Source organism: Miniopterus schreibersii, assembly GCF_964146895.1.
Source record: "Miniopterus schreibersii genome assembly, chromosome: 3".
Taxonomy (NCBI): Eukaryota; Metazoa; Chordata; class Mammalia; order Chiroptera; family Miniopteridae; genus Miniopterus; species Miniopterus schreibersii.
Window position 1 is genome coordinate 27798098 of NC_138103.1, and position 27145 is coordinate 27825242.

The 27145-nt window shown below is 42.0% G+C and overlaps 1 protein-coding gene and 1 long non-coding RNA gene across 3 annotated transcripts in view; one reads left to right on the top strand and one right to left on the bottom strand.

Annotated features, from left to right (window-relative positions):
- The window catches only part of EIF4H (eukaryotic translation initiation factor 4H), a 23644-nt gene extending 17822 nt beyond the window's left edge, over positions 1–5822 (bottom strand). Inside the window, exon 1 of one of the 2 annotated variants that reach the window (XM_081131768.1) lies at positions 5480–5822. In XM_081131768.1, coding sequence (XP_080987894.1) covers positions 5480–5538 — 59 coding nt within the window. In that variant the 5' untranslated portion in view covers positions 5539–5822. The remainder of the gene's footprint in view (positions 1–5479) is intronic. The other variant, XM_081131769.1, reaches the window with a different exon arrangement.
- LOC308554548 lies at positions 5683–27145 on the top strand. The gene is made up of 4 exons (XR_013998415.1): positions 5683–5959; positions 20495–20621; positions 21394–21544; positions 24692–27145. It is a non-coding gene; the product is annotated as an uncharacterized lncRNA (long non-coding RNA).

Consider the following 27145-nt stretch of genomic DNA (forward strand, 5'->3'; position numbering starts at 1 on the left):
TTACAAACAGCCAAGAAAAAGAGAAGAACCTATCAATTAAGATATTTAGAAGGCAGAATGACCAAATGCAATGTACAAACCCTGTCTGGTCCTGACTCAGATCAGCTGCACATCAAAATATATGAGCTAGTCAGAGAAATCTAAATATTTACTGGGCTATTGTTAAATTACGTTTTCAGATGTGATATTAGTCATATTTTTAAAAATTTTCACCTTTGAAACTTATACTGCAGCGCTTCCAAATGAAATGACACTAAGATTTGCTTTAAAATAATCCAGAAGTGTGTGGAAGAAGAGTGAAGCAAGGAGGTAGAAGATGAAATAAGAGTGGTCATTTTTTTTAAAAGTGGGTAATGGATACATGAAGTGAGCCATTATACTAGACTTTGCTTTTGTTTTAAGTTTTCTATAATCAAATATTTTTGCAGATCCAAACAAGCCAACTATATAAATTAATCTTTTAGACAATTGGGAAAAAATAAACATGGACTGGGTAACAGAAAAACTGCTAGTTAAAAAACTCTTCTCAATCAGATATACATACTCCAGTATTTCCAGTGTTTTAAGATTGAATGATAGGATGGCTGGGATTGGCTTTAAAATATTCTATCCTCTCACCACAACGGGGAAGACAGATGAAACAGGAATAGCAAAAATGTTTATGAAGTGAACTCTGAGAAATGGAGAGTAGGTTAGCTTAATGGGTAGTTTCTGTTTAGGATGATGCACAAATTCTGGAAATAGTGGTAACGATTACACACCATTGTAATTGTTGAATTATAATCACTGTGAACATTAGTGACGCTGAACTGTACACTTAAATGGTAAATTTTATGTTATATATAAAGCCACACACACACAAAAACTGAATAAGGGCAACATGAGGGTCTCTACTTCTGGTTATGTATGAAAATGTTCAGATTAATTTTTAAGTGTTAGGTAAAATGAGCAACTGGTAAATTCCAGCCCAATCTAGACCACATTGAGGTTCTTCCATTAACAGATTACCTCAAGTAGCAATTCTTTGTATCTTCAGTCCCTAAAGAGCACTAAAATGTACTTCCTTTGGTTCCAGTTCTGTCTTCCAGAGCCACACATTTCTTCTATTTAATAGTACCTTAGGTTTACTAGGTGTGGTATCCCTGTTAAGTTTTCCCTTATCAGAGACCTACACTGATCTTACATTGGCCTTAGCAGGAATCAAGAAGGGGGAACCAAAACAAATTCATGCTTCATGTGCAGTATTGGGGGGAGGAAGAGCCACCTTCAATACTGTTCTTGATAAAGCAGTAAAAATTATTAATTTTATTAAATTATGACCCACTTTTTAACATCTCATGTTATGAAATGGGGACAAAGCACGTCTACTGCTTAGAAGTATAATTGTTATCTCCAGGAAAAGCACTCATGTGAGTTACAAGCTGAACTAGCTACTTGTTTCATGAAACATCATTTTTACCAAAAAGAACCGACAAACTGGTTATGCAGACTTGGGTATTTGGTAGACATTTTCTTGAAAATGAAGTGAGCCTGTCACTGCAAGGAAAACAACTATAATAGCACCTGTTGCCAATGATAAAATTGAGGATTTCAAGCAAAAAATAGAATTTTAGAAAAATGTGTATTCATCAACATAAGCTTGATAGGCTCCCAATACCTGAAATTTTTCAGATGAAATTGATGGTGATAGTAATAAATGTGATTTTTGATACCATATAATGGAATGTGTCAACATTTGGAAGATCTGCACAATTCGGTTTACTGGTATCTCCTAAATGGCCACTGTGTATCATGTCATTCAACATATAAGACAGACTGGCCCTGGCCAGTGTGGCTCAGTTGGTTAAGCGTTGTCCGCTGGGTCTGTCGGGGTGCATATGGGAGGCAACAGATCCAAGCTTCTCTGTCATATCGATGTTTCTCTCTCTCCTCCCTTCCTCTTTCTCTAAAATCAATAAAAATATATTTTAAAAAATAAAACAGATTGAAAGATTTTAATGTAACAGTATGAAAAGTCTATTGATAAAGCTTTAGATTATACATTGCAACTAATCTTTATGGAATCTGTCACTTGTTGAGTTTTGATATAACAGCAAATAAGAATATCCACAATTACCTGAAAAGGCTATTAAAATATTCCCCTTTCGAACATCTTCTCTGTGTAAGGCTGGAGAATATATACCTTTGTTCATATACCTATGTCAACCAAAACCTATTTCAGAAGCAGGTATGAGAAACCAACCATTTTCTACTAAGCCAGATATTCAAAAGGCTCCAAAAATGCAACTGATTAATTACAGAAGAGTATGTGCAGAACAAGGGAGACCAGAGTCTCTATCTACCCTATACAATGCTTACTGGAGGTGCCGTACATCCAAAGGGCCCCATCAAAAAGAAACACTTTAGAAACCGACATGGGGAAAACTTCAAAGAACCTAGGACATTCAATTTTAAAAGACAACTTTAATGAAAAGGTCAAGAGGCAGGGCAGACTCTCTGGCACAACTTTCCCTCCCATTTCTTAGGGGAAGGTGGAAACTGGAAGATGGAATCTGATCTTGGACCGACACCCCCCAAAACGTTCTGCTCTGGATGTTCCAATCTTATGGGAAGACTTGAATTACGTCAAGTCTTCTCAGAATATTAAAGTTAATTTCAAATAGAACTATAAATGTAAAAAACATATTAAGAGCCCTAGCTGGTTTGGCTCAGTGGTTAGAGTGTCAGCCCAAGGACTGAAGGGTCTTGGGTTTGATTCTGATCAAAGGTATGTACCTCAGTTGGAGGCTCCATCCCAGGCCCAGTCAGGATGAGTGTGGGAGGCAACCAACTGATGTGTCTCTCACATCATTTCTTTTTCTCTCTCTCTTCCACTCTCTCTGAAAATCAATGGAAAAAATATCCTTGGGTGAGGACTGAAAAGAAAAAGAAAAAATATACTGAGAAAATTTTAGAAATTTCAGAGGCATAAATTCTGTTAACAAACCAATAATTTCAAAGAACAAATTACTTAGTACTTGTCTATAATACATATGTTACCCTAGATGAAAAGATTTCTCTTACTTAGATTTAGATACATTGCTAGTTGAGTAAAAACTCACTCCAGCTAACAATTATTATTTTTTGGCTAGTCCTCACTTGAGGATATTTTTCACTGATTTTGAGAGAAAGTGGAAGGGAAGGAGAGAGGGGGAGAGAAACGTCAACCTGAGAGACACATTTACTGGTTGCCTCTGCCACCTGCCCAGCCACCAGGGCATGGGATCAAACCTGCTACCCAGATACGTGTCCTTGACCTGGAAAGGGACCTGAGACCCTTCAGCCAGGACTAGAGCTATCAATTATTAAGCATTTTTAATGTACTAGATACTGTACCTTGCACTCTGGCTATCTCTCTTAACACTCCGAACAATAGAGGAGTTTCTATCTTACATGTGGGGAAAATGAGGCTCAAGAGAGGTAAAGGAACTCGTTCCAGGTCAGACAGGTACTTACACTCAGCTCTGGTCTGCCTGATTCTGAATGTAGGGCTTTTGTGTGTACTGTCTCCCAGAGAATTCTTGGTAAAACCAAGTATTTGTGGTAACACTTTTCATAGAGGATTGTTTGGAATCAAGCACTGGGGAGACAAGGGAGTGCAGAGAATGATGACAATAAATCTAAACAACTTGCCATTTGATAGGCAAACAGAATTTTTTTCCCCCATTGATTTTTTTAGAGACTGGAAGGGAGGGAGAAAGGAACGGAGGGAGGGGAAGAAAGTGAAAGTGGGGAGGGAGATGGGACACACACACACACACACATTGATGTGAAAGAGACACATCGATTGGTTGCCTTCTGCATGCACACCGACCTGGGCCAGGGATCCAACCTGCAATCCAATACATGCCCTTGACTGGTAATTGGACCAGAGACCCTTTGGTGCGCCAGGGGTAGCTCTAACCACTGAGCACACACCAACCAAGGCAAGAGAATTTTACTTTTGATCACTTTGTATTATTCATCACTCCAACTGTCAAAATTGACACCCACTAAAAGTCTAACTTGAACACCTCAAGTTAAGAGAAGAGACGGCAAACTCTGTGAAAAGGTAGAATTTAAAAAATCTCCAGGCTCAGTATAATATGACTTATTGTAGTCCCTAACCAATTAAAACTCCTTCGGTCTACCTCATATTGAAGTACTTACTCTGTTTAAGAGTAGTTTCCTTGGGTACTTCTAAACGAAAGTAGGAAAAAAAATCCTGGTTATTAAATTTCAAGTACAAATCTGTCGTCTTAGAAACCTACCCCAAAGGCAACAATTTCACGTCATCAAACATCTATTTCTTTTTTATTAGCAAATAAAATATTCTTTGAAATAACAGGTGGCTCCACTTCCATGTTATAGTGTAATGAATGATATTGGGTACACTCCCAAACCCAAACAAGCCTCTGTTGTGAGCCATTCCCAAACCAAGGCATTAAAAGATCATTCTTCACCAAACAAAGATACTTTTGGGATTGAAACCCAGGAGACTGGACACCTCAGTAGGTACTATTGTGGTGTTATCCTGGGAAAGTAATCCTTTCTGTAAAAGCACACAAAGGCCAAGTGTGTCCTTGACAAATAGCAAGATGTTTATAGCCTATCTTCTAAGTTCTGTATAAGGTAACTTGTATTAAAAAAAGAATCCAGTGTGGGTTCCTGGAATTAAACACCATAAGCTTTTTATTCACTAGTCAAAGATTTTTCTTTTAAACAAGGCGCCTCAATTATATGTAGTCTATACATGGCCAGAATCAGAACGAGGCTAAATGAGATTCCTTCTCTAGGTCAGAACGACAAACCGGCGAGAAATAAAATTTTCTGCCAGCAAGCACGTAGTACCTGTCAATAATAAAAAATGCTCTGTTGTATTTGTTTTGGTTGGTCTCCCCTCTCCCAACGTGAATCTGGCTCCAGCAGCCAAATCCCTGCCTCACACGTAAGGGGAAGGGGATCGTCCCTCTCTGGGCCTCCCGACCTTACCCAGTTGGCCGGCCTCATGGTGAAGGGGGTCAGGACGCCTGCAGCACAGGCAAACAACAGGAGGGCCGAAGCTGGGACTGGGACCGGGACCGGGACCCCGAGAGGAGCAGGCCGCAGCCCCGATCCCGCGCTGCAGCAGAGCCCCGTGGTGGCTCTGCCGGACTGGGGGATGGGGTTGGAAGCGGGAGCTAGTCTTCCCGGGCGCTCAGCGCCGCTACGGCTTGGCCTTGCGCCCGAAGAAGGGGGAAGACTAGACGCTGTCGTAGGCAGAGCGAGGTATAAGCCCTGCGAGCAAGACCCCAGGATCCTAACCGCCCCCTCCCCGAGCGCGCCATTTCCAGGCCCCAGCCCTCCAGGTACCTTTCCCAGTCCTCGCCGGCTCGGCCTGGACCCTACCTCTAGCCGCCCTGGGGTCCCCGACTCCGCCCGCCCCCCACACCCGGCCGGGGTCCGCGCACGGCCGCCTCACCCTCTGCCGCCGCCGAAGCTGCTGTAGGCCCGATCGTCGTAGGTATCGAAGTCCGCCATTTGCCGTCTCCGCTCCGAGAGGAACCAGGGTGAGCGAGGAAGGACCCCGCAATATAACGCCCCACGCCCTGCCGCCGGGGCTGTCCGCAGCGCCGCCTGATCGCAAATCGCATGCACGCACGCACGCGCGCGCGCACGTACGCCGCGCCGCGCCCGGCCTGGCGCGCTCTGCAGCCCACGTGTTGTTGCGGCGCGTTTGCCCGGCTGCTGGCCTCGCGCCCTGGCCCATTGTGTGCTAGCCCAGCGGCTTCACCTGAAGCCGCCTGGTGTCGCCGCCCCGCCCCACCCGTGGCGCGAGGCTTGCCCTACCTCGGGAACCTCCAGTGGCTCGGTCCCCGCGCCTTGATGGCCGCTGTCCCGGCTGGCCGCACTCCAACACCCTCTTCCCCGCCTGGGGGTCGCCGGCTAACAGCTCCTCCAGGTTGGAGACCCCAGAGCTGGGCAATCGCTGAGAATGCACAGGGGCAAAGGGCTTTGAAGGGGTGAGATTGGGGTCAGGATCCGAGCTTGTGAGACGATGGGAATGCAGATATGAATCGCCTTCCAGGGGTTTACTCGAGGCCTGGATATTGGGGTTGGGGTAGGAGTGGGGAATGAGGTTAGAGTGTAGGTTGTAGTTGAATTAGCAAGAGTCGGTGCATCTAGCTTTTGCAGAAGTCACTGGTCTGGAATTCGATCCTGCTGTGAATTCCATCTAGCAGTAACAAAAATGGATATGCAATGATAATTACACTGGTAATTGCTCAGGTTTGTGATTGAGATTGCGGTAATATCGGATACCCCAAACCCTAATGGGTCTAGGCACAATTTTAAAAAACCTCAGAATTCTTGCATAGTATACTAAGGCCCTGGTCAGCGTGGCTCAGTTGGTTGAGCGTTCGCCCATGCCCTGAAAGGTTACCGGCTGCGGGAGGCAGCTGATCGCTGTTTCTCTCTCACATCGATGCTTTTCTCTCTCTCTTCCTTCCTCGCTCTCTTTAAAAAAAAAAAAATAATAATATATTTTTTTAAAAGAGTATATAAATGCTTTTAAATTTTAACATTTTCTGCTATTTTATCCCAGTAACAGGATTCACAGAGCAGCTATTAACTAATTTTTTATACTTTTGTCTCTTTTTCTTTTCAAGTAATAAAACCACTTTACTCTTAGATAGACCCAAAGTAACCTGGATTCTGCCTCTTAACTATCTGTGTGACTTGAAGCAAGTTCCTGAACCTGTTTAATGTCTTAATTTTATCATCTATATAAGGGGAGGATGTCACCTACCTCCTCAGTATTATAAAGATTAAATGAGAAAATTTTTGTAAATTTCTTGGTCCACAATAATCTATATTGAGTGTCTACCTGTTATGTGCCTTGCAGCATTACGGGTGTTTTGCATATATAATTCCCAAATCTCTTATATAAGTTATGGTTGTGAAACACCCAGGGAGAGGAAGTGGCTTGCCCAAGGTCACACAGCTGGAACTTAGCACATGACTCAGAGAACAGTCAATGGTTTCTGCTTTCCTTGCACAGTTTTAAATTTGGACCCCTCCCATCTCTTTCCCATAACTCATTTACTTTTAAACGTGAACTTAAATGCATTTGACTAAATGAAAACCTTAATATTTATTATCGAATGGCCTTAACTTTTTTATTTCAAAGTGTCCCAGGCCAAAGTCACCTACAGGTGAGATCCTTGAAGACAGGAACCATGTTGAGAGGGTTCCTACATGAGAAGAAGGGCATAATTTATTATTAATGAAGCAAAAGGAGGGAAGACATCGAGGAAGACCTATGGCCAAGGCTATCTCAGCACTAGACCGTCCATGGATCATCCCCTCCCTCCTGGTTCAATCCCTGTTTCTACCCCACCAGCACCCAAGGCCAATCTCTTGGGCCATACTCCTGGTCCATATACCCTTTTTCCCTCTATTGGTCTCCAGCCCACCTTCCACTCAGGATCCAGAGGATTGAGGCCAACACTACAAACTTGCATAAACATGGTGACTGACTCCATGGCAAAGTTAGATGTCCAACCTCTCCTGAGGTTATCTTCATGAGCCTTGATTCTAATTTGTTCTCTAACTCCTTCCCCAGAGTAGATATCTCAGCCTTTACCAGTTCCCTTGAAGGCCCCACTCAGATACTACTTTCTCTGAGAAGCCTTTAGTGTAATGGTGAGCCTGAGGGTTGCATTTCAAACTGCCAGTGTTTTAAATCCTGGCCAAGCCACTTACTAGCTGTGTGACCTCGGGTTGTTTAATGTGTCACTTCTTTGTTATAAAATAGGAATAATAGTCATTGTGATACCAGTTTTCAGTGTTCATGCTATTTTTAAGTAGTGAAATGTTGGTGTTTTGTTGGTATCATACTGTTAATTTATCTAAAATAATCTGAAATATGAATCATTTTTATGTTGAGATTAAAATCAATGATTTAAATATTCAATTTATGTGCAAGAACATATTGATACTCTACAAACTATACATATCCACTCCTGAGTGAATCATAATATTGAGCTACTGCAAAGCTTCTGTTACAAGCACGAGTGTTACTCAAAGACCTTCCAAACAGGCCCTGACCTTGTAATTCAATTGGTTGGAGCATTGTCTCGATATCCCGGGTCAGGGCACGTACAAGAATCAGCCAGTGAATGCATAAATGGAACAACAGCCCTAGCCGGTTTTGCTCAGTGGTTAGAGAGTCTGCCTGTGGACTAAGGGCCCCAGGTTTGATTCTGGTCAAGGGCCCGCACCTCAGTTGCAGGCTCCATCCCTAGCCCCAGTCAGGGGTGTGCAGGAGGCAACCAACCGCGTCTCTCTCATGGATGTTTCTCTCTCTTTCTCTCTCTCTCCCCCCCCTTCCCCTCCTCTCCCCCTTCCACTGTCTCTGAAAAAGCAATGGAAAACATATCCTCAGGTGAGGATTAAAAAATACAAGGAACAACAAATTGATGTTTCTATCTCCTTTCCTTTCTCTCTAAAATCAATAAAAAAAATTTTAAAAACATTCCAAACAAGTGAATACGAATGTGAAAAAAACTGAAATTGACACATGTAATCTCCATCTATACATAATGAAAATAAAGAAGGAAAAAAAGTACTGAATATGCTTCCTAACCCAAACTGTAGCTCGCTAGCACTAAAAATATGCAGATTTTGCAAAATAACTAAAAAACCTTCAAAAATATGTCAGATAAGAAGAAATATTTGAAGAAGGATGCTTCAACTCTGCCTGTTTGGTCTATTTTCCACATAGCAGTCATAGCGTTTCTTTTTTCCCCTCCTTTTTACTGAATTAATTGGGGTGACACTGGTTAACAAAATTATACGTTTCAGGTGCGCAATTCCACAACACATCATCTGTGCACTGTATTGTGTGTTCACCATCCCAAGTCATAGTGTTTTGTCTTACCAGAATCAGAGCATGTCATTGCTCTGCTCAAACCCTGTCATTTTTTGAGTAGGAAGGAGCCAAAGCCCTTGTTATGGCCTAAAAGGCCCGCATCGGTCTACTCCTGCTCCCAGCCCCTCCTCCCTTCTCTCCCATCACTCAACTGCCCAGCTACACTGGCTTCTTTGCTCTGTTCGTCTAATGCCCCAATCACCTTCCACTTCAAGCCTTTGCTTTTACTGTGTCCTGACACCCGCATGGTACCCGCCTTCGCTTCCTTTAGGTTTTTCTTCAAAAAAACCTTCCCTAACTGCTCTATTTGAAATAGCAACAGCCCCCAATTTTCTCTTTTCTCCTGGGTGGTTCCTTTTCCAGCACATGTCTCACCTGAAATAAATATCCCATTTCCTCCCAGTCCTCAACTTGGGTAGCATTGCAAAGAGCTTCTGTAGCCACTGCAACTCATTGGTTAAAAAGACTCAGTGACTCAATAATTCATGTGCTTTATTGGTATTATATTTAAGTTTTAATGAGATATAATTCACATACCACAGAATCCACCCATTTAAAATGTACAGTTCAGCCCTGGCCGGGTCGTTCAGTTGGTTAGACTGTCATCCTGATACACCACATTTGCAGGTTTGATCCCTGGTCAGGGCATATACAAGAATCAACCAATGAATGCATAAGTTATGGAACAACAAATTGATGTTCTCTCTCTTGCCCCTCTCTAAAGTCAATCAATAAAAATAAATAAAATGTACAGTTCAGTGGTTTGTAATATATCCACAGAGTTGTACAAATATCAACGTAACCAATTTTAGAATCTTTTTTTGTTACCCCAAAGAAATCCTGTTCCCCTTAGGCTTGATTCCCTAATCCCTACATCCGTCCTCAGAGCTAGGGACTAATCTACTTTCTACCTTCACAGATTTGCCTATTCTGGACATTCCATATAAATGGAATCATACAATATGTGGACTTTTGTGACTGGCTTCTTTCGCTTAGTGTAATATTTTCAAGGTTCATCCGTGCTGTAGTAATGTATCAGTACTACATTCCTTCTCCCCGCCCCCCCCTTTTTAATCCTCACCTGAGGATATGTTTACTGATTTTAGAGAGGAAGGAAGGGGGAGAGAGAGAGAGAAAGGGAGAGAAACAATGTGAGGGAGACAATGCTCCAACCAACTGAGCCACCTGGCTTGGCCTTTGTTCCTTCTTTATTGCCAAAAAAATTCTATTGCATGAGTACATAACAGTTCATTTATCCATTCATAAGGAGATGAATATTTGGATTGTTTCCATTTTGGGCCATTATGCTGCTATGAACATTCACGTACAGATTTTTGTGTAGACAGGTGTTTTCCCTTCTCTTGGGTATATACCTAGAAGTGAAATGCTTGATCATGTGGTAACAGTATGTCTAACTATTTGAGGAGCTTCAAGACTGTTTTCCAAGTGGCTACAATATTTTACATTTCTGGTGGTGTCTGATGGTTCCAGTGTTGCCCTGTCCTGGATGGCATTTATTATTTTATCTTTTTGATTATAGCTATCTCATGAATGTGACGTGGTATCTCATTGTGGTTTTGATTTGTATTTCCCTGATGGCTATGAATATCTTTTCACGTGCTTATTGGCCATTTATACACCTTATTTGGAGAAACGTGTATTCAGATCCTTAGCCCATTTTTAAATTAGGTTGTCTTGTTATTACTGAGTTGAGTTGTAAGAGTTCTTTATGATTTGCAAAATTTTTCTCCCATTCTGTGTTTTCCCCCCACTTTTCTTTATGGTGCCATTTTGAAGCAAAAAATTTTTAATTTTAATGATGTTTCATTTTCTTTTTCCCCCTTTGTTATATATGTTTTAAATGTCATATCTAAGGAACCTCTGCCTAATCCAAGGTCATAAGGATTTATGTCTGTTTTATTCCAAGAGTTTTAAAGTTTCAGTTCTTATATTTAGGTCTTTGATCCATTTTAAAAAATATGTTTTTATTGACCCTAGAGAGAGAGAGGAAGGGAGAGGGAGAGAGAGAGAAACACTGATGTGATCCAGTTGCCTCCCGAACATACCCTGACCCGCACTCTGAGCATGTACCCTCAGCGAGAATCAAACCAGCAATCTTTCGGTGCACAGGACAAGGCTCAGCCAGCTGAACGACACCTGCCACAGCAGTCATGGATCCATTCTGAGTTAATTTTAGTATATGTGTGACAAAGGACTCCAACTTCGTTCACATGTAGATATCCAGTTCCAGCACCATTTGTTGAAGACTATGATTTCCCCATCTAATTGTGTTGGCACGCTTGTTGAAGATCAGTTGACTGTAAATGTGAGAGTATTTTTGAACTCAATTCTGTTCCATTGGTCTATATGTCTAGCCTTATGCCAGCACTAACTGTCTTGATTACTGTGGCTTTGCAGTAAATTTTGAAATCAGAAAGTGTGAGTTCCCCAATTTTGTTCTCCCCCCCCAAGATTGTTTTGGCTATTTGGTGGCCCCTTGATTTTCCATATGAATTTTAGGATCAGCTTGTCAATCTCTTGAAAGAAGTCAGCTGGAATTTTAATAAGCATTGCATGAATCAGTAGATCGATTTGGGAAGTATTGCCTACTTAACCATTTTAAGTCTTCCTATTTTTTAGTATGAGATCAATAAAAATCTATAAAAATTGATCTCATACTCAAAAATGATTATACATGCAAATCTGTGTTATAGGGCAACAAGGGCATGTGCCCTGACTGGGAATCGAATCATGACCTCCTCGTTCATAGGTTGATGCTCAACCACTGAGCCACACCAGCCGGTCGAGTATAAGTTGTTGTTTTTTTAAAATATATCTTTATTGATTTCAGAGAGAGGAAAGGAGAGGGAGAGAGAGAGACAGAAACATCAATGATGAGAGAGTCATTGCCCGAGCCCGTGACCTGGGCATGTGCCCTGACCGGGAATCGAACCCCGATCGCCTGGATCCTAGGTCGACGCTCAACCGCTGAGCCGCACCTGGCCGGGCCAGAGTATAACTTTTGCACTTCTTTTGTTAAATTTATTTTGAAGGAAATTTTTGGGTGTTATTGTAAAATGGAACTGTTTTCTTAATTTCTTTTTCAGTTTGTTCATTGCTAATGTATAAAAATACAATTGACTTTCCTGTATTGATCTTGTATACCTCAATCTTGCTGAATTCATTTATTCTAATAGCTTTTAAGTGAATTCTTTAGAGCTTTCTGTACACAAGATCATGTCATCTTGCAAATAAAGATAGTTTTACTTCTTTCTTTCCAATCTATATTCATTTTTATTTCATTTTCTTGCCTAATTGCCCTGAGAAAAATTACAATGTTGAACTGAAGTGGTGAGAGCAAATATCCTTGCCTAATTCCTGATCTTCAGAGGAAAACATCCAGTCTTTCACCATTAAGTATGATGTTAGCTGGAGGTTGTTCATAGGTAACTTATCAGATTAAGGCAGTTCTCTTCTATTAACCAGTTTTTTGAGTGATTTATCATGAAGGAATTTTGTCGAATACTTTCTGTTTGAGGTTTTTTTGTTTGTTTTTTTAGGTTCGTCCTTTATTCTATTGATGTGGTACATTATGTTAACTAATTTTTGGATATTAAACCAACCTTGTATTTTTGGTATAAATACCACTTGGTCATACTGGGTTTGATTTATATTGTTGAGGACTTTTGCATCTATAATCATAAGAGATATTGATCTGTAGTTTTCTTGTGATATCTGTCTGGTTTTAGATGACCCTTTTAAAAAGAGAAAAACATTTCCATTTTAATTTTTTATGACTTAATGTTCTTCATTAAATGGTAGTGTTAGGTTATTACTTTTAAAAATATATATTTTTATTGATATTTTTAGAGAGAGAGGAAGGGAGAGGGTAAGAGAGAAACATCAATCTGCTGCCTCTTGTACACCACCCCCACTGGGGGTGGGGATCAAGCCCGAAACCTGGGCATGTGCTCTGACCAGGAATTGAACCAGTTACCCTTTGGTGCATGGGAAGATGCTCAACCAACTGAGCCACACCAGCCAGGGCCAGGTTATTACTCTTGAATAATGCTTTATTTTTATCCTTTTAATCTGCTAATCATTATTATTTTTTATAAATGTAAGTTTTTATTTGATATGTTGTTAAAATACGTTGGAAATACAACACATTTAGTTTATACATCCTAAACACTTTTTTAGAAATAAATTTTATGAAATTAATACAGAAAAAGCAGTATTGTCCACATTGTCATAATCTACCTCAGGAGGTTATCAGTATTAAATGAGATCAAGTCATATAATGCTCTTAGCATAATGCCAGAAATGGCAATAAAGTTATAAATATTTTCACATATATTATTATTACATTTATAAAATTTTCCTCTTTCCCAAGTGTGAACTCTCCCCCCACCCTGCTTTAATGTCCACATTGTAATCTTGCAGCCAGGCGGTATTGTGGCAGCCAGTCATTTTACATTTTCTGCCTTGCCCACTGGACAGTTGTCTCCTTCAGAACAAGGAGGATTTCAGCCTTTTGAGGGTTCCCTCTGGCCCCCTGAGATCTGGTTCCCCAAGGCTGTGGGTCACAAGAGAGGAATGGGGTGGGGAGAAGAAGGAAGGGATGCTCAGGGCCATAGCCGGGGGTCTCTTGGCTCGGAGGACCCTGGTTGTGAGACCTGTGTGGTAGAACAGACTGGCATTGTGAGGCCTGAAGTCAGAAGGATGGAGTTGTTCATTGGGCAGAAACTAGGCTGCTTTCAGGGTGGCTGATCCAGCCTGTCTTCCTCAGAGCTCCGGCTGAAACCTGTACCTTGTCGTGGCCTGGGCAAAAGTCACAAACTGGGGTTAGGGGGCTAGAAGGGGACACAAACCAAATTTGACCCTGCTACAGAAGAACCTCCCCTTCAGTCTTTCAAAGAATTGGAACATAAATGGCTTGATTTCTTGTTTGTCTTCCAAAATTGGGAACATCTGGTGGCCCTGGGCCTTCATTTCTTCATGGCACCAGGCCATCCTGAGCCTCCAGTCCTCCTGGCCTCCAGGGCCCTTACCACTCCCTAGTGATTTACATTCAACCCCTTTCATCTCTAAAGAATAAATGTTTTATTTATACATTCCCCCACTAGGACCAGTTGGTGATTGGATATTATAAACTACCCAGTTAAAAAATGGTTATAGGCTTATTTGGGTTTTCTATTTCTACTTGAACACATTTTGGTAAGTTATATTTTTAAGATAAATTATTCCAACCAAGATTTTAAATTTAGCCCTGGCCATTTTGACTCAGTGGTTAGAGCATCAGCCTGCGGACTGAAGGGTTTCAGGTTCAATTCCAGTCAAGGGCACGTACCTCAGTTGCAGGCTTAGTCCCCACTCCCAGTCGGGGCGCATGCAGGAGGCAACCAATTATGTGTCTCTCTCACGTCGATGTTTCTCTCTCTCTCTGTCTCTCTCTCTCTCCCTTCCACTCTCTGAAAAGCAATGGAAAAAATATCCTTGGGTGAGAATTAAAAAAAAAGAGATTTTAAATTTAATGTCATAGTACATTAAATCTCTATAATATGGCCCTTTCCTCCCCAATAGTTTTTATTCATATTCTTTCTCTCCCCCACCCCCCAGAAGATTTATTAGGTTTTTAAAAGAAGCACTTTTGGGTTTATGGACCCTCTCTCTTGTTTCTTTCTTCTCTCTCTTGTGGTTTCCTTTATTGTTTTTTGGTGATTTTTCTGTTTTGCTTGTTTTGTTTTTCCCGCTCTAACTCTGTGAGTTGGATGCGCAGTTCACTGACTTTCACCTTTATTTCTAACATATGCATTTAAGGTTATAAAATTTCCTCTAAGAATTCCTGTGGCCACATCCTACAACTTTTGTTATGTGGTGTTTTCATTTCTTCTCTGTCTAGTAAATACTAAAAGTATATTTTAAAGTTTCAACTGTATGGGAACTTGCTTATGTTTTCTCTCATTGGGTTCTCATTTTATTGTATTGTAGTCAGAGAACATGGTATGTATGCTATTAATTTTTTCCTATTTATTAAGGCTTATTTCTGACTTAATAGATGTGTATTATCAAATTGTTGAATATGGAGTTTTATGAAGGTAGTTTAAATCTGTGTCACACTAATTTTTCTCTGCTTGATCTAGCTCTCAACTACTGAGAGCAATATATTAAAATCTTCTACCGTGATTGTGGATTTGTCAGCTTATTCTTGTAATTCTGTAATTTTTGCATTGTATATTTGGAGACTCTATTGTTACATGCATACAAGTTTAAATTATTTTGTCTTGGTCAGCCAATCCCTTCAACATCATATAGTGAGGTTTTTTATTTTTACTAGTGTTTTTTTTATTTTTGCCTTAAAGTCTATCTAAACATGTTCATACTAATGTATAGGACGCACATGCACAACAGCTTTCTTTTACCTAGTGTATTTTTTCCTTATTGCTTTACATTTAGCCTTTCTGAATCTTTATATTTTTAGGTGAGCCTCTTATGAATAGTATGTAGTTAAATATAATTAATAGCATATGATCAGATTATGTCTACCCTTCAATTGGCAAGTTAGTTCATTTTCATTTATTGTGATAATTCTCTTTCAAATATTTTAGAATTTAGAAGTTGTCATTCAATTTCCAGCATACCTATTTGATTTTAAAGTCTAAAATTAATCCCAGCCCGGCCACTGTGGCTCAGTGGTTGAGCGTCAACCTATGAACAAGGAGGTGACAGTTCAATTTCTGGTCAGGGCACATGCCCGGGTTGCAGGCTCCATCCCCAGTAGGGGACATGCAGGCCGTGGCTGATCGATGGCTCTCCCTCATCATTGATGTTTTTATCTCTCTCTCCCCCTCTCCCTTCCTCTCTCTGAAGTCAATAAAAACATATTTTAATAAAATAAAATAAATCCCAAACAAAACGAGGACCCTAAACTTTTTAATTACTCTCTTGCCATCTGTAGTAGGTTGAATAGTGGCCCCCAGAAGTTATGTAAAGATGGAGGCAGAAGTAGGCATGATTCAGCTACAAGCTAAGAAGTGCTAGCAGCTACTAGAAACTAGAAGAGAAGCATGGAATGGATTCTCCCTCAAAACCGCCAGAAGGAAGCAACAATGGTGACACCTTGATTTTTGGCCTCCAGAACTGTGAGAGAATACATTTCTGTTGTTGTAGGCCGCCCAGTTTGTGGCAGTTTGTTAGCACAGACCTGAAAAAAATGAATACAACATCTTGCCAGTTATTTATTTCCAGTATTTTATTTTCATCACTAAAATCGGGTTTTTTAAAAGTCTATGTTTATTAGATTTATGTACATATATACTAATGTCTTTACTGTCTTCACATCTTGCAACCCACCACTTCATTCTGAATTCCAGTTCTTTCTTCCTGGAGTACATCCTTTCAATTCTTTTAGAAAGGCTTTATGAGAAATTCTCTCAGTCTTTTCTGAAAATAAAATTAATTTTACTTTCATTATTGAAGGATGATCAAGCTGGGTATAGATTTTATGGTTGAGAATTATTTTCCCATAACATTTGATGATGTTATTCCATTGTCATTTTTGTCTTCTGTTGTTGCTATGGTTCCTGTCTGTTGTCGATCTTATTGTCAAATAATCAGCATTTTTTCCCTCTGGTAGCTTTAAACATTTTTGCCTTTTGCCTTTGTTCTGCAATTTCACTGTGATGGTTCTAAATGTAGACTTACTATTTCTAAGCATGGGAGGTTTTGTGCTTCTTGTGTCTTTTGTCAGTTCTGGAAATTTATTAATTGTTCTCTCTTTCCCTATTCTTTCCTTCTCTTTATAGAATTCCTTTAGATGTATGCCAGATTTTGTTAGTCTCTCTTCTATGTCTCCTAACTTCTATATTTTTCATCATTTTAGCTTTTTGTGCATTCTGGGCACAGATAATGTGTTCCTCAGATATGTCTCCCAGTTCACTAATTTTCATTTCAGGTACATTTTACTTGATATGTAACTCATTTCCTTTTTAAAAATTTGTTTCATTGAGTATGTCTTTCATTTTTAAAAGTTCTTTTTAGTTCTTCTACAAACCTGCCCCCCCTGTGAAGTCTAATTCTATAAAGTTCTGATTCTAGTATTTTTCCTTTAATCATTTCTTAAATCATTTTATTGAATTACAACATACATCCTGAAAAGTGTACAAATTATAGGTGTACACCTCACTCAACTTTCAAAAACTGAACAAACCCTTGTAACCAGCACCTGCATCAGGACACAGAACATTCCAGTAGCCCCAGAAGCCTCTCTAATGCTCACTCCCAATCACTCCTTCCCTCCAAAGGCAGACACTCCTTATAATCATTTTAAAGGCATTTTGTGTTCTCTTTCAGGTTGCTGTGTATTCTGGAGATCTGTTTGTTGGGTCTTCCCAGTTTCAATCCTAGTGGGTTGTGTCCCCAGGGAAATTGAGCTTTCTTACTGTGAGCTTATCCTTAGGGTGGTTGATTCTTAATTATTATTTTTTAAGATTTAAAAAAATTGAATTTTAGAGAGAGAGGAAAGGAGAGGGAGAGAAAGAGAAACATTGATGTACGAGCAAAACATTGATCAGACGGCTGCCTCCTGCATGCCCCCTACCAGGGATCGAGCCCGCAACCCCAGGCATGTGTCCTGACCTGGAATCGAACTGACATTTGGGCACCTGGCCCCATGCCCAACCAACTGAGCCACACCAGCCAGGGCTTAATTACTTTTTTTTAAATTTTTATCTCCTGTAGACTCTGTTGCAACCTTGGATGCTGGGAGCACGGCTTCAGGGCTTTTCCCTTTTTGCTCATGCCCATGCCCCCAGAGTATCACTGGACTGGGCCCTGGTGTATCGGCTGGGGAGTTTGTGGATTGTCTCTGCCCAGTAAATTGACATCCCAAACCATGCCATGATGGGCTGGGAGTTTTGGATTCTCGGGCTGAAACAGATAAGCTTGCTTGTCGCTTTCTTATAGATGTGCACATTTTCTCAAGTTTGCCCTTTTGCTGAGAGTGTGGCTTTTCAAGGATCTAGCTTTATGCAGGGATCTCAAGTCCACTCTGACCTTAGGTGCACCCCAGGGCTGTCTCCTGTCCCTACATGAGCTTTAAGCAGGAGCCCTTGCTGCTCATTCCGTCATCCAGAACAGACCCATGGTGAGCTCGTTAGCTTTCATCCGTAGGGGTCAGTCCTCTCTTGTTTCTGGCATCTTGTTGCTCTTTCTTTCATGGAAACTCAGCTGTGCATTTTAAATAATTTCTGTTCTGTTTCGTTGGCCATTTTAAAGAGTATATGATGAGAAAAATTTTAGGTTTTTTAATTTGCAAAGTCAGAAATACCTGAGCTATTTAATACTTGAAAGGTAGCTAATGAGGAACTGATTTTTACATTTTATTTCATTTTAACTAATTGACATTGAAATTTAAATGCCATCTGTGGCTAGTGTCTCCTATATTGGACATTATAGCCTTAGAGAGGAAGGAGGAGCTGACCACGGCCACACAGCCTTGGCAGGCTTGGATCAGGTTCATTCCGGGGCATGGACAACCTGCATTCCAGCCTTGGTCCAGGTCTCTGATGACCCTGATGGAGGTCAAGTGGGAAGCATGTCATTTGGCCTAGATTCCATTCTGTGGATTTGGACCAGTCAGCCTGGAGGACAGGCCTGAGAGGATGTGTGTTAGACCCCACCTATTCATCTGCTTGGGGCGTGGCAGAGTTCTGAAGGATCAGGGACACCTTGTGCTAGAGTCAGGACCCCGAAGGCCTTTTTGCCCTTTAAACCTTGACTTTTCCCCTTTCCTTTGTCTCCCATTCTGTCTGAGGATCTTTTCTGATCCTCAGACTCTTCCTGGAGAGCCCCTCCAGCAGGGGTGCTCCCACCCAGGGGGCTTCAGCTCCCTGGTATACCTCAGTTACCTCAACTACAGCCTCACACATTTCCTGATTCCCCAGACATCCTGCTTTCCCAAGCCTGTAGTCCTTTGCCTTTGCTGTACCCCCTTCCTAGCAAGCCCTCTCTCTTACTCCCTACCCACTTCCCTAGTGGGTACATTTTAATTATCTTTCAAAATCAATCTCAAATGTTACTTCCCCTAGAAAGCCCAACTTCTGTACTCTAAAAAATACTCCAATCTATATATTCTATTCTAATCTGTATTTATACATATACATATTCATATACACATACACATATATACAATTTGTTTTTAAAAGGAACCTTTATATGCACAATGTGCAAAATTAAAAATTCATCCATGAGAATATGGTGAAAAGTTTGTCTCCCCCTCACCCTAGGTTCCAGGCAGTTCCACATCCAGTTCTTCCCAAGGGCAACTGCTATGGAACACCCTCCCTCAGGGACCATGTGTTTTTCTTTTGACCAGCCAGACAGTGCCTGGAGGGCAAGGATAATCTTGTTCATTCTCTGCAGGCGGCAGGTCACTAAGGAAGGATTTGATGCTTCGGCAAACCAAAACCTCAGCCATCTGAGGACAGGGGTCTGGGATAGTAACAGGGAATATAATGGAGTTGTAAGGAGGGGTCTGGCCCTAGACTCAAACTTGTGAACCCCAGACAGAAGAATGGATGACAGTGCTACTAAGAAACTTACCCACCAGCTTTCCGAGGGCACCAAGGATGGGTGCTGGCATTTGTTCCTGGGGAGGGTCTTATGCATAAACATCAGCCATTGTTCCTCATATGGTCCTGGACAATAGGACACATCAGTGCTGCGGATGAAAAAGGGGAGCTGTAACAATTCTAACCGAAAGTAACCTCACAGGGTGATGTGATCATAAATTCCTAACTGGGAAGGTCATGGTGGTAGTCACTGCCCCAGGCCTGTAACTTTAGTAAAAGGTTTTTAAGCAAGCCCTGTCCGTTGTTGCATCTAGGTTAACCTTGCTGACCTGTTATTTTGAGCCAGAACTCGCCTGTGCAGCTGGTTACTTTTCTGCACTTGAATATTAAATGAAAGCATCTGAATAAACTTAAATGTACTTTATTTTGTCATATCTCATATTTCTATTACCATATATTGAAATTCAACATATTGCATATATTTTAAATATTTTATTTTAAAAATATTTTTTAGTGTGATATATTGTATAACATATCTACATGCAATGATACTAAACAAGTTTTATATACATATTGTGTTTCAGTAAACTTTCCCTTAGAAGAACATACTTTACACACCCTAGTGGGATTTTTTTTTACCACTGGTTACTATTTTTTGTAAAACATGATCTTGCACCTCTTATAATCTGAGCCTAAACAATGATAACTAAGAAAACAGTCTAGAGCGCTCTTTTAAAACTCTACATTGCTTTCAGACCTTAAAATTACTTAATGTAAGTGTAGACACAAGTTATCTCGTGACTGTTCAACATCTGGGAATGGAAACATGAGCATACTCATGACCTGTCAGCAAGGTGTTACTAAGACACCTTTGAAATGCCAGAGCGATACTCTTTTTCAGACCACTCTTAAGGGAGCATTTGAGGTCTTGCATATTCTCAAACTGAGGCTTATGTCTCTGTTTGGCTCAAATTCATAAAAAAATTCCCTACAGGTTTGGACATTTCTTACATGGTCGACAGTACAAATGTTTCAGCTTGGATGATCCCACCTTCTCTGGAATACCAGTGGAAACACGCTTCCTTTGATAAGGCGTCATGGATTGCTACATTCATGGGAAGGTAAGGGTTTGCGAGACCCTGTGGAACACGTGCTAGAATGATGGCTGTATTGTAAAAGCCAAGGAACTTGGTGACTCTGGGGCCACAGGTATCACCACGCTTGGTCAGAAGTCACCATCTGGTTCTGCCTGTCCTACCAGCCTTATCCCCAGCCTCTGCCACGCTGCATCCGACAGTGCTGGACTACTCGTGGTTCCGAGCCACTCCAAGTCCTTGCTCACATCTGTGCCTTTGCACACACTTTTCTTAGAATTTCCCTTTCCCTCTCTGTCCTCACCGCTCCCACGTGTTTACCAGGCAAACACCTACTCCCCTATGCTTATTGCAAGTACCACCTCCTCTGGGGAGCTTCTCACAGCATTGATTTTACAACACTGTCTGTTGACATGTCTGCTTCCCCACTGTGCTGTGGGTCCTCTAGTTTAAGGACAACATGGGGTTCCCTTCCCACCCATCTACTGAAGCCTGGCAAATGAGTGTGCAACATGTTTGCCAAATAAATGGAGTTTTGAAAAAGTAACATTATTTCAGGATAAATGAGACCTGTCTTTTAAACTGTGTTGATGTGGCCCTAGCCGGTTTGTCTCAGTGGCTAGAGCATTGGCCTGTGGACTGAAGGGTCCTGGGTTTGATTCCGGTCAAGGGCATGTACCTGGGTTGCAGGCTCCATCCCCAGCCCCGGCCCGGGGCCTGTGCGGGAGGCAGCCAATGAATGTGTCTCTCTCACATCGATGTTTTTCTCTCTCTCTCCCTTTCCACTCTTTCTGAAAAGCAATGGAAAAAAAATCCTTGATGAGGATTTAAAAAATAAACTAAAAATAAACTGTGCTGGTGTGGAATTTGTAGTCATCTGTAAAGTCATCTCTCATTCTGAGACACAGTGAGCTCCAGTTTCCAAAAAGCAAATGCTGTCCATCTTTAAGGTAAGAGACGTCCACTGATCTTCATCCTGCCAGCATTGCTGTTTCTCACACGTTCACTCATCTACCGTGGGAAGACGGAGGATCCAGGTTTGGGCAATCGTTGTACCTGTCTTCCTGGGGACAATGATTGTCCAAGTAGTGTGCACATGACCCAACAGGTCAATCAGCAGTTTTTCCCGGACTGATGAACGTTTGCAGGGAGGCAAACCCTCCCTTGCTGGGGTTGCCCTGCCGAGGTAGGACTGCTGTGTGAGCCACTGGATTTGGTTTTGGTTTTGCTTTGTTTTTCTTAAGCCAGTTTGAGTTGGTTCTATCATAAACGACCACAAGAGTTCAGCTAATAAAGGTTAAATCAAGTAAAATGAATGCTCCTGGGCTGGCGAGGGAGCATATCAGCTCTGAGCAGGACAGTTTGAGTTAGATAAATAAAATGAGGCTCCTTCCCCATATGTTGAAAGGCCTGGAAACCAGGTCCTATATGTAAAATGAGGAAGACCTGGGGATTTTTAGCCAGAAGAGAAAGCTGAAGCTGAAGAGGGGTTAGGTTTACCATCTACATGTTGAGGGAAGTGAATTTGGGTAGTAGCTGAAAGAGACAGGAGGAGAAGGGACTAGACAGTGACCAAAAGCCCACCTTGCGAGGCAGTGAGATCTCCCTCACTAGAGCTATTCCAGCAGAGGTATAATATGACTCAAGAATTCTGATGAGGCAGTTTTTGCGCTGGTTATAACAGTAGTCCCCAGTAGGGGAAGTCTTCTCTTCCCAATGGGAAATGTGTGGGGACTCTTTAATTTTTTAAATTCTCTCAGTGACTAGAGAGTGCAGTTGACATTTCATGAATCCGATTCTTTGGACCAATTCACACAGTAAAGATTGCCCCAAATGGAAAGAGTGCCTGTATTTAGAAACACTGGGGGGAAGAGTTAGCTTGAAGAGTAGTTTTAAATTTTATTTTAGTTATGGAACAAATCTTATACAGAACCCTAAAACACAACAATTCCACTTTCAATATATTCATACTCATGAGAAATGATATATGTACAAGATTATTTCAGCAAAAAAGTTGGAAGTAATTTAACTATCTATAAATTAAGGTTCATCCACATAGCAATTTACTGTGCAGCCCTAAAAATGAATGAGGCATCTACTCATAGGTACTTATTTATCAGAAATACCTAACAGAATTTTGTTCATCAAAAGACATGTACTAGAATGGGCACAGGAGCACTGTTAGTTATAACAACCCCAGAACCCGTCTGGACGCCCACCAACAGTAGACTGGGTGAATTGTCACGTATTCCCTGGAGCAGCTCACAGAAGTGGGAATGAATCAGCTACAACTATACACAATGTGGATGAGTTTTACAGACACAATATTGAGTAAAAGAAGCCAAACACAAAAGAGAACGTACTCTGAGTCTATTTATAGAATAAAAATACAAAAGCAGGCAAAACTAAACTCTGATGTTAGAAGTCAGGCTAGGGGTTGCTTTTGAGGTTGCACGATTCTGGTTCTGGGCGGCCGGCGTCTCCTGTGTCTTCATCTGGGTACTGGTCACACGGGTGGGTTCACTTGGTGAGAATTCATCGTTTCTCTTACGTGCATTTTAATGTATCTGCAGTACACTTTAAAAAGAGATTACAAAAAAGCAAAAGGAATGAGAGGGCTGGGTGGAAGTGGGCAAAGGCAGGGCGGAGGGGGGACACCTGTAATAGTGTCAACAATAAAAATAAAGTGGGGGGAAAAAGGAATGAGAAACACTTTCATGTACTGGAATGAAATGATCTCTGAGGCCAGGAGTTGGAAAGAAGCAAGGAACAGGAGCATGTGCCCATTAAAAACAAGTGTGTGCGGGGAGCTGGGAGAGAAGATGCCTCCGTCTGCTGGGGACAGCTGCCGTATAAATTGTTTGCACCTTTTGACTTCTCTACCATGTGAATGTATTTCTAATTCAAGAGAATAAATGAAATTTGAATTTGGTTTTAAGGGACAGAGAGCCCCTGCCATAAGCCAGGCACTGGCTGGACCATGCTTCCTGCAGTCCTTGTGAGAGCAGGTGGGCACTGCTGAGCCTGAGAGGGTCGGCATTACGCCTGCAGGACCTAGAGCCTGAGCGATGGTGGCTGGGGAACTAGCGTGGATATCCGACTCCTGTGGTAGGGACAAAATTTTAGAAGCATCTGGATCTCAGGCCACCAAACTCAATGGTTTTCACGTGTTCTTTGGTGCCTTAGGGTTCTGGAGAGGGGCCATGGTGGGAGCCAGCCTGGCTTTAAGCACTGTGATTCTATTCTGTATTCTGGGTCTATGAGACTTTTGTTTGAAAAATATTATCATTGCTGAAAGAAGGTTGAAAACCATTTTCTAAGTAAGCCTCTCACCCAGAAGTTCTCAGTTCCTTTATGGGACTGGCCCATAAAACAAACGACTGTTGGAGGCAGACAAAGCAGATCTGAGGCCCTAATGAGGCCCAGGAGCTACCATTGCTAGGTTAGAGCTGGAGGTGAGTTAGGAGGTGTGATAATCCAGATAGTGCTGGCGGCTGACCTCAGGTGATGGTGAAGAGGGTGACTGGCAGAGGTCTGATTGTGGAGATACCCAGAGGTGGACTCCATCCAGGAGGCTTGGTGACTTGAGTGGAAAAGGGGAGGGGGGCGGGCAGAGTCCAGGATGACACTCTGGAGATGGAATCAGAGGACAGAGTGTGTGGGAAAAGGGAGTCCCTGTCTGGGCACATGGCCTTCGAAGGGCCTTGGGGCCCTCCTACAACAGGCTGGAGACCTGGAGAGAGGATGAGCTGGACCCTTGGGGTAGGCAGCTATTCTGGAGGAGGAGCTCTCTTAAGAGAGTCAGGCAGGGAAGTGCTGAGGACAACGGAGGAGAGGGGAGGGGATGAGAAGGAAAGCTAAGACTTTATGGGGCAAAAGAGACCATCCTGGGTGCTGACTCAGTGTGTTCCAGATCCTTCACAACTCTGTGCCACACCCCAAACAGAATAGGTGGGGCCTAATACAGAGTCCCGACACACACCCTAGGTAGGACCTGTCCTCCAGGCTGACTGGCCCATTCATCAAGTGTTGGTGGGTCCAAATCCACAGAATGGAATCTAGGTCAACCTACATGCTTCCCACTTGACCTCCCTCAGGGTCGTCAGAGACCTGGACCAAGGCTGGAATGCAGGGTGTCCACACCCTGGAATTAGTCTGACCTGCGCCTGCCAAACCCACGGATTGGTGGTGAGTTCCTCTTCCCTGTTTTAAGGTAAGTAACTGTTGAGCAGTGCCATGTGTTGGGTTATGTCAGGCACTGTCTGGTTTGATCGCATATCAGCCCTACACAATAGGTGTTCTTGTTATTTTACACTGATTACAATAATCACTGTAAAATCAGAGGACAATAATCAGTGTAAGATCAGATGGAATCAGAGGACAGAGTGTGTGGGAAAGGGGAGTCCCTGTCTGGGTGCAATCCATTCATTCATTCATTCATTCATTCATTCATTCATTCATTCATTCATTCAGTATACATTTACCCACTATCTTTTATGGGCCATGGAACTGCATTAGGCACTGGAGATACAAAAGTCTGAAACACCAGGAATTGAATTGGAACACTAGAGAAGTGGGTTGTGTGTTGTTTTTCAAATTACACAGGAATGATCCCCACTTCCATCCCATTTCTGGCCCAACTCCACCCAGATTTTGCAAAATCCTTAGGGGGCTGTATCAGAATTTTGGCAGGGGAAGAGGGGCTTTGAAACATACTCTGAAAAACCTCCCCATATGTTTCTGATTTGGCAGGCTAGGATAACCAGAAATTCTCCTATTAAAACTCTTTGAAATGTGTGATAAAATCTTAAAATTTTATTTTAAATGCACAGCTGAGCTCACATGAAAGAAAGGGAAATCTCAGGAGTCCAGAAAGAAATAGGGGATAAAACATTGTAGATGACAGCCAGTGAGTTGATAATGTGTCTTCCCTTAGGTGTCAATGAGAGTCAGTAACCAGGAGTGACAGGAGATGAGGCTCTGCACTAGGGTTGCCAGAAAAAAAAAACCAGGATGATACAGGATGCCTGTGTGTGTGTGTGTGTGTGTGTGTGTGTGTGTGTGTGTGTACTGAATACACAGCCCTGGCTGGTGTGGCTCGGTTGAGTGTCATCGAGTGCACCGTAGGGTTGCTGGTTCGATTCCTGGTTGGGGCACATGACCAGATTGTGGGTTCAGTCCCTGCTTGGGGTGCATACGGCAGGCAACCAATTGATGTTTCTCTCTGTTTTGCTAGTCCTCACTTGCGGATTTTCCATTGATTTTTTTTTAGAGAGAGTGGAAGAGAAGAAGGGAAGGGGAGAGAGAGACATGGATTAGTTCCCTCCCACACCACCCAGACTGGGGCCAGGGATCAAACCTGCAACCTAGGTATGTGTCCTTTACTGGGAATTAAACTAGAGACCCTTCTGTGCGCAGGCCAACATTCTCACCACTAGGCAACACTGGCCAGAGCCGATGTTTCTCTCTCCCTCTCTCTCCAAAGTCAGTAAAAATGTGTGTGTGTGTGTATGGGGGGTGGTTTTAATCCTCACCGGAGGATATTTTTTCCATTGCTTTTCAGAGAGAGTGGAAGGGGGAGAGAGAGAGAGAGAGGGAGAGAGAAACATTGATGTGAGAGCGACACATCAATTGGTTGCCTCCCTCACACACCCTGACAGGCCCAGGATCGAGTCTGCAACTGAGGTATGTGCCCTTGGCAAGAATTGAATCGGGGACCCTTCAGTCCGTGGGCTGACACTCTAAGCACTGAGCCAAACTGGCTAGGGCAATAAAAACATATTTTAAAATGTTTTTAATAATACACAGACAGACATACCATATATATATGTTAGCTTGGACCCAACTATAATGGAAATTGTACCCAAGAGCCATATAAAACTTGGCCCTTGAAAAGCCACACTTGTCCTGCTGGATAGCTCAGTTGATTAGAGCAGCCTCCCCACAGCCAAGTTTGCAGGTTGAACCCCCAGTCAGGGCACATACAAGAAGCAACCAGTGAATGCATAAATAAGTGGAACGACAAATCGATGTTGCTCATTCTCTCCTTCCTCTCTCTCTCTCAAATAAATTTTTTTTTAAAGTTGAAAGAGAGAGAAAAGCCACACTGTCAGTGAAAGGATAGACTAGAGATAATGTGTCTATCCAGGGAAGTGATAAGCTTGCCTGCCTCAGCCTGAGAATTCAAAGCCCCTGACCTGGATTCACATATCTGTGGGATTCCAGATCACTTCACAGAAATGGTTCAATAACTAGCAAGCCAAGAAATGAACAGAAATAAGGGTATGCCCGAGGAAGGAAAAAAAGTGGGGCTGGGGGGCTGGGGAGCCCTAAAGATATGCCCCAGGCTGCAAGGGATCCTCAAAATAAAATAAGAAACAAAAATGATGAGTTTACAGTTAATAAATGCTGAAGCCCTTGAGGGAATAATTTTCTACACGTGAGACTCAAAGTACAACTGTTAAGACAATCAGAGCCCCTAGCTGTTAAGATAATACAACAACACATGAAAGAGACTAAAAATTCACTATGTTGAAGATGACTAAAGACAT